At 43.0% G+C, this 8,575-nt stretch overlaps 1 protein-coding gene across 1 annotated transcript; it reads right to left on the bottom strand.

Annotated features, from left to right (window-relative positions):
- Nucleotides 1-62: 62 nt before the first annotated feature.
- LOC140305948 (PRELI domain-containing protein 1, mitochondrial-like) lies at nucleotides 63-8,416 on the bottom strand. The gene is made up of 6 exons (XM_072385010.1): nucleotides 8,256-8,416; nucleotides 7,224-7,430; nucleotides 6,474-6,699; nucleotides 5,506-5,619; nucleotides 4,176-4,254; nucleotides 63-917 (listed from the first exon to the last, which is right to left on the bottom strand). The coding sequence occupies exons 2-6, from the start codon at nucleotides 7,313-7,315 to the stop codon at nucleotides 796-798; spliced, it is 633 nt and encodes a 210-aa protein (XP_072241111.1). The 5' UTR covers nucleotides 7,316-7,430; nucleotides 8,256-8,416; the 3' UTR covers nucleotides 63-795.
- Nucleotides 8,417-8,575: the final 159 nt, after the last annotated feature.

Here is an 8,575-nt window from a genome sequence, read left to right as displayed (position 1 = left end):
TAACAGGCAACAACAAGGCAAAAAAAACCAAAACAACAACACTTAATTCAGTCAACTGTAAAGTTTTTATTGCAGCTTATTTGCACAATGATAAAAACGCAGCGTGGCTGCAGCTCCAGGCACCTGCAGCTCCCTGCATTAACTTATTATTACAAATGTCCAACCATAAAAACAGTCATTAAAAATACAACACATTCATAATTGTTTCGTCAACCCTTACACAAAGAATGATACAAATCCAGTCGAGATCATCTTAAAAGGGAATGCAATCACTGATACGTTCACCACAATAAACCATCTTTATCGCCAGAGAAGCTTCGACAAGCGGACTGAAATGATCTACTTTCACTATTGCATGCCTGTCACAAAGTCCTACAGTTAAAGGCTAATCACATTACATAGTAAGTCTGAGCACAGAGAAGTCACTTGGTTGTGATTGTCGGCACGTTTCTGCTTTCTAATTACGTGTGAAATATATCGCGACGTCATCCTCGTTCCTCCTTGCCTGCATTAAATTAAAGCTAAACGTTTGATTCAAAATGATGTTTATTGGCTACACAAATGCCAAGAGAAGCCATCACTGCTCGTCAGTTTAAATCTTAAATAAGTGGTATTTACAGCTTACAGAGCACACGGTGCTGCTGGTGTGAGAGGCAGAGCGTTTCACACAAAGGCTCAGGACCTGAGATTCAATACAACCTCTGAGAGAGAGAACGGAGACGTGGAAGCGCCGACGGGATGAGTTAAAAGTCCACCTCCAACATGATCCTTTGTGGCGCTTCTTGTGCTTCCCTGTCAGACGTACTGTGGGGGTTTCTGTGGGGCGGCGGCGGCGGCAGCCAAGACACTGGCCGCCTCTTTGGCCTTCCCTGATGTGTCCTTCACTGTGTCCCTGAGCAGCCGCTGGGACGTCTCTCCTGAGAGACCGGAGAGAACATCGGGAGAGGGAGACGGGTCAGAAGGAGGATCACAATACACCCTTCAGACATGGCGCACATACACAACACTGCAGGCTTCGTTGAGATGCTAACAGATGCCTTTTTGAGGCTTCTGGTGAATCTCTTGTCACATTTTCTCACAGTTTATTAGATTAGGTAGGGGGTGGGGGGGTATTCTCAGGGCCAAACTGCAAAGTGGGAACAGCAAAGTCTGGGTTTTGACATCAACCAAAAGAGGGATCACAAGACAGGTGGGAATCTTACGGCAGCAAAATGATCTGAATCTGGTTCTCTAAGAGCCCGATCTAAAGCACCAATAAGTAAATGCCATCTCACTGATGCCGTAGTGTTGCTGAAGTGAAAGCTTTTGTGGTTTAAACGTGGAGGAATCGGGTGCTTCTACTCAGATGTGATGAAGCTGCTCTGCAACATCAGGGTCTCTACACTACAGCAGCTGTCGAGTGTGCACAGTTTTATTTTTCCTTTCCAAATTTAAAGAACTGCTCAGCGTCCCTTTTGTTGTAAAAATAAAGTCGTTAGCTGGTGTGTTTTCTTAAATCCTGAAACGGAATTCATATATTTGTAAGAGTGGAAATCAGAACCGTTCTGCCGTCACTGCTGGAAATGTCTACGTTCCCCTCAGCTTTTTCCCAGCCCGGTGCAGGCGACACAACAACCTGACGGCACGAAAGAGTCAAATCTAATGCGCCCTTAGGTGCTTCCATCATGTCACCAACAGCTCCCTATTCTCAGTGTTCAGCTGCTTGTGGAAGGAAGAAAACAGCAGCAGTGGGGGAACTTAAAGAGCATTTCTCAGATATTTAAACTGATTTGTTGATTTTTCAGATGCTAATAAAAAAAAACAACTCTTTTTTTACTTTTTTTATCTTAAAACAAGAAGACTTTGAGGACCTGCAGCGGTACGCTTGCTGCTCCGATTACTCCTGTCATTTCCTGCCTGTGTTCCTGTCACAGATGGTATAAAAAGCTGGACACAGCCACTGCGATGCAATGTGATCTGATGGATGCTGTGCTCTGGGTGGGGTGTCGACGGCTACATCCTTGTGTATCACAAGGCAGCCATTCCCTAAAATAAACCCAGCTTTATTGCCCGTTTTTCACTCTAAATGCAACAATAATTCACAAAAATGAACATCATGCTATTCGGAAGGAGGCTGAAAACTAGTGACTGGGTCCGTAAATCTGTTGAGAAAATGTGAAGAAACTTCACAAAGTCACAGAAGAGGAGTCAGGTGACAGAGCTGGTACTTCCTAAAAAGGGGACAATCCGCTAAGCTACTACAACAGGAAGGCACTGCGAGGTCCACAGGCTGTGGTGGGCTCACAGAGAGAGCTTTCCTATTGGTTGACAGCAGCAAAAAACAGTTAATCAAATTTGGAGCGTTCAAAACTGCTCAAAATAGGAACTTATGATGTGACGAGTTACGTTAACGAATTGCGTTGTGAATCAGCTGAAGGCAGATGAACACACACCAGGCGCACTGTAAGCAAACACAGCTTTTCTGAAGCCCACTCTGCCACAACGTGTCCGATCACAGAGGAATCGAACTGAATAAAACAGCCAAACCAATAAAAATCTGTTTTTGTTACAATTTTGTTTTTATGCAAGTACCTAAGGGTTTATCAGCTCCCGCTCGTACAGTGTCAAAAAATGCCAGAGCCTAAAAAAAAGAAACTACAAATTACCGTAATTACAAAATGGAAAATCCTGAAATCCTTGCTTTGAATGTTTTTTTATTCACGCTAATGATCAGGCAGCATGATAATAAATGCATGTAACAAAACGATTAGTACCGAAAAAAAAAAGCACGACAGCGGCAACGCTCAGCAAGCCTCATTTCAGTGAGATACAGCACAGAAATGACGGAGAAATAAAAAGCAGTCATCGTTGCTTTTGGTAGAAAAATAAACGGTAATTAAAAGGGTCCTAACGAGGGTTCTTTTTCCCCTTTCCATGTTTCTTGTTCATCCTCAAACGCACACAGAAGTTTGTATCAGCTCAGCAGTACATCATATTTTCCCACCAGCACCACATCCACATTCTAGTCACTGTTACTGATATGCAACAAACAAAGGGGAGAAGTCACTACCTCAGCTACAGGCTACTGCGTGACGCTCATAAATGGCATCTTGTGACAACCTTGGGCAAAGGCCTTGGATGTCAAATAAACGCCCCACGCCTAACATACTTACCACGACGCTCAGCCTGATGCCAATTCCTGCCGTGCCGTCGACAAAGGGGCAATGGGACAGAATCACAACAATGGGAGACGCCCTTTTAGACAACAGTACGCTGTGTCAGCACAACACAGTTTGCAACACAGCGAGGCCAAACTGGGCAACACCTTTCATATTCATGCTTTCCCATGATTCTAATTTAATTTTGATCCCCCCCCCCCAAAAAAATACTCTTTTTGAATTCAAAGGTTTATTGTATTGTGACAGATTTTTTAAAAAAGAATCATCCAGTCCCATCCGGTCTTAAAATGGGGGTAAATCCAAAGTCAGATGAACAGCAACACGTCACATATTACACCGCGTCATTATTTAATGATCAGAAACTGAGCCAAGATGCAGAAGCGGTTTGTGTCCACATTAACTGCTCCAATAGGAATCAACTGGGTAAGTACCGACCGGGCGCCGCTGATCAAACGCAGTGACATCAGCAGCCATCTCAGAGAAGCAGCTATCAGCGCTCCATCTTTCAGGGGAATTGGGCCTGTCCTGCACCGACAGGACCTGGACACCTTGCAGTCAAATGCGAGGCCCGTCGACCCCAACCTGGTTGAAATGCTGTGGTAGGACCTTAATAGAGCTGCACGTAAAAGAACGTCTGCAGACATCACACAGACAATGATTACTTCAAGTTACTGCGGCTGAAGGTGGTTCTACAAGCTGTTGGGGTGGACTTAGTTCTTCCCACACTACTTCTGCATTTTTCCAGGCTGTCTTTACCTCATTTTAAGACATGTAAGGACTGGATGATCCTTTTTGTTCATCATGTCCCGATCAGTAAAACCTTGACATCTTTGTGCATTAGACTGTTGATAAGACAAAACGATGCTTCAAGTGTGAACAGGCCAATTCAGATCTTACCTTTGTGTTTCTCGTCATTTTCTGTTAATAAACTGTTAATAAACTCTCGTATTTCCCTGTTGCTCTCCTGCTTTACTTGTCTCTGGAGGACACTTGTATTACCGTGTGATGTGAACATACCCTGCAGGTTGGACAGCGCATATTCCAGCCCCTTCATGGCCTTCACCTGGTTGCTCTTGAAGCGGGCCAATCCAAACTCCTGGGAAAAATACAGAGCAGCCTCATGTGTGGGAGGGGTCTTAAAAACAACACCAGCCAACATTCACTGCCTCTCCCTCCATCTCAGGACATGGCAGGTATGAAAAAAAATGGCAGTTTTTAGTCTGATATTTTTGGCACCAATTTCACTTCCTCCCTCAGATCTGCCACTTCTTTATGTTCATGCATTTGCACACATGCTCCCCCTCCCCGGCTGCCTCGTAGAACATACAAAAAAAGAAAATAAAGAATAATAACTACATGAGTACATCCCCCTCTAAAGTATATATTTCTACTCCGGTTTTTCAAGGTGTGTGTCCACTGGAGAGTTTTTACTTCCCTTTTTCCTGAGGCTATCTTTTTTTTGGGGGTAAAACGCCGCGACTTTCTTTTCCTCAACCTTCTGATCACAGCAGGGGAGGGACAAATACCGCAAAAAACAACCGTCACATCCTACTCGTAGCAAGTCTTCAACTACGACTGTGTATAAACAAGCGTAGTCATGTTGGATGTGAAGCATATGAGGAAATTCTGTGAAGTTTTACATCAGTGACGGGCAACAAGCACGGCTCCGGGGGACTACAATTTAAAAAAAAGCATCGTTTTCATAACAGCGGTGATACATCCCACAACTGTAAGGGAAGCCAAAGAGCCGAGAATTGACCAAAATCTCTAGTGTGTCATTATTTAAATGTTTTATCATAGTGTCATTATCTAGATTCCCTCTAATCACTATACTGGTGATACTTTGGGGATATCATTTCATTATAAAAAAGGAATGGTCTTCAAAGGGAGGTGTATTTGTCAAACTAAGCTCCGTATGTCACTGTCAAGCTTTCGCATCTTGTCCAAATAGGGTCACTTCGAGCTCCAAAAAGGCAAAAACGCCAATGGCAAAACGTGGACGGTTGGCACATCTCAAACCAGTGGGTGGGGTCTCGATGGCTACATCCACTCCACACATACGGCCTATGATCCAAACAAGATAAAATCCCTGAAAATAGTAAGCAAAAATAATACAAGCAGGAACACTGTGCTTGCAACAGGTCGAGGTAAGCAGCAGTCAGTTATAGTTTGGGGATTTTTATAATTCTGCACAGATATTCTGTATCAAAGTAGACAGAAATAACTTTGTGAGCCCAAATGCTGAAAAAACCCCACACCGATTCACTTACATCTGACGTACGGTATGTTCCACCCCGAGCAGCCGATTTACAGACAATGTCTTACGGCGAATTAAGGGCAAACGTACCTGAATAGGTTTGGAGAACCCATAAATGCTTGAGGATATCCACGCTTCCCGTTTCAGTTGCGTGGCTGCAGGCTGCTCCGCTGAATCTTGGAAAACACATCGCTCTTCTACAGACTAAATCAGAAGAGATGAAAATGACAGCGAGCTGTGGCAAAGCACTGACCTCACAGTGGAGGTGGGTCACTTTGGCATTCACTAATTCAAGATTAAACGCAGCTTGAGCTTCTCTTGGTGCTCCTACGGCATAAATACATTTTTTTAAAAAGCCACACTGTTACACGACAAGGAAGTTTCACAAATACACTGTTTTTTTTTTTATTATTCGGGGCTTTATCGTTCATTACTGCTCCGCACAACCACTCTTCGAAAGCTTCTGCTCTTTGGCTAAAGTTGCTCATCTGAATAATTATGTTTCAAAGCCCAGTGGATCAAAAAACATGCTAATCCTAATCCATCCTAGAGCTGTGCGTAGCCTACAGCAGCCAGAATGTAAATCTAACACACCTTGCAGCTGCACAACGTATAAGTCATGTCAAGGTCCCGCTTACTTGAGAGATTATTACATGTGAGCTGCATTCAAACGCTCGTCTCCTTTGAAGATCAGGCTGACTTAATACCTCCATGAATTCACCTGACCGCACCGTGCAGGGCAGCATTAAGCGTTAAGCAAAGATAAATCTGAATAAAGGAAACTGATTTTTTTTTTTTCTCTGCCCCACATAACGGCAATGAGATGAGAATTTTAACCGGAGTCTATGAGAAGTCCATTTTCAGCTGCAAACGCCATTTTCACTCTTGAAGAAACTCGTGGAGAAAAAGTATGATGAAGACGAGTGGAATTTTTCCACCAATAGTCGCAAAAACAAGAATCCTTCAATAGCCCAAAACGCTACATGGTGCTGCGTGTTTTAATGCTTTAAAACGGGACAATAAAAGCAGCAGCGCACAGAGGAAAAAAGGGACCTTACCATGAGAGTAGTGTGGTTGAGGTTCCAGGTGTAGGTGGTCAAGCTCCGGTTGACGGGGTCCACGATAGAGTCCTCGACGATAAACACACAGCGAGACATTCCACCAGGGAAGAACCGCTCTGCCCAGCGAGGCAACCGATTGGTCTTCATCAGGAGGCGCCTGGAGAGCAGCCGGCGGTCGGCCGTCACCTCCCGATACACGACGTCTTCTGTGAGGACATGGGTGCTGGTTGACACACAAACACAGAACCACGTCAGCTTCCATGGTGGCTTTTTCACATCTGCTTGAGATACCGCCACTATAAGACCATTAGTTTAAAGACAACTACCGGTGTCAACAGGCCAGACTTAGTTTTACTTCTCAGACGCATTTTCTCAGTTCTCTGTTTTAATCATGCTTTCGACTCATGTTCGCTGTGCGCTTTTGTGGGCAAAAAAAAAAATCAAAGCACAAGCAATACAAACACTCGTATAATCACGGTGGACTTTTGGAAAGGGACTCAAAAATCCAATGGAAACATCCCACCGATACCTATTCTAGTTTGGCACACTAACAACAGTGGTGTGGGTCCAAGATTATTGCAGTATCCATAGAAAATGAGAAAAACAATAACTTAAATCAGTCTTGTCTCACAGTATGAGAATCTCCATCCCTGAAGCCAGGGCATTAATGTTTCTGAACTATGAAAACCGCTTTAGGTGTTCAAATAAGCACCTTAAATATAAGCAACAATGAAATTGTTTCAGTACCTGAATGGGTTGGGGTACCTCTGCCAGAAAGCCGAGGCAACATGGTCCCACGTGCTCTTGATTTCTGTGCTACTACAAAAATACTTGGCCATTTTTCTTGCACTGATGTGCACAGCGGCCTGAATCCTTAAACCCGAGGTTCCTTGGTGGGACTGTACGACACAATGAAATCTTGGATGCTGGCTCCATCCAAACTCTGGAACAGTCCTGCAAAAGTGAACAGAAACATCAGCAGTACGATCAAACCTGCTCAAACTCGTGTGTCCGTAATCATTCAAATGGGTTTACCTGCTTCATATTTGACAACAAGAGTCACCTGTCCACAATTACGCAATAACATTAATTTATACTAGAGAACCGGCAGTGTAGCATATCAATAACTTGATAATATTACAATATATAAAATTATATTATTTCATATATATTTCTTCCTTTTCGTCAGATCTTGATGCAGTATGTTCGTATAGACCAGATCAAAGCACGTACTTAGGCAGTGAAGCCTATTCTAAATAGTGTATTTTGAAAAGAGCTTTGAAAAGAGCAGCTATACTTAACGTGTTAAAAGGCTTTTCTAACTTAAAAGGGGGTCTGTGAAGATATGTCAGGACATCTCTTTCTATCTATATTCACCGTTGACTAATATTAGAACCTACTTCCTTATAATAAACTATTTCTTACACAGTATCTACACATTTAAGCTTGATATGCGGGTCATAGCATAATATCCTTCAGGTTATTAGCTATAAGGGCTACCTGCTCCTGGGATCTAATTTGATCAAATGATTGACGCAAATGCATCAACCGTTGACAGTGACAGCAAAAATAAAATAAAATAAAAAAACACCAACAACAAAAAGCCAGTTTAGTAGTTATTTTACAACTCGTTCGTGACCGTGTTGAGCATCACTTATGGTTGCTTGTCACGACAATCAGAACAATAATGCGACCAAGGTTAATAGGGTTTAACTAGCCACTAGGCTTCGGTGACAGAAACAGAAGTTGGTGAAACGCTCTCGGAAACCAGAGTCTTACCTGTCTTTTAATACTGTTAATGAAACGCAAGGCTGCTAAACATCCGTTGACAGACTGCTTGCTGAACCCGAGAACAACAAATTAACTTATGTTAGCTAATTGGATACATAATGCTAAAACTGGCTGGACACATAACTGCTGGGTCGTTTTATCAGGATACCACTTCCGGTTATCATTTCAAAGTATAACTCGTATTCACAAATCTACGCGACGTCCCAAGTTCTAATAAATAAACAGGACAGTTATCGGTGTATCTATACAATTTCTCCTAAAAGGTCCTCAAACATTTTTTTTCTTTTGATGTATAAAGATGGTACTGT

This window comes from Leuresthes tenuis, unplaced genomic scaffold (genome assembly GCF_036924035.1).
Source record: "Leuresthes tenuis unplaced genomic scaffold, fLeuTen1.0.hap1 SCAF_4, whole genome shotgun sequence".
Lineage (NCBI taxonomy): Eukaryota > Metazoa > Chordata > Actinopteri > Atheriniformes > Atherinopsidae > Leuresthes > Leuresthes tenuis.
The sequence above is the reverse complement of the archived record's forward strand: the minus strand, read 5'-3'. Positions and strand labels throughout refer to the sequence as shown.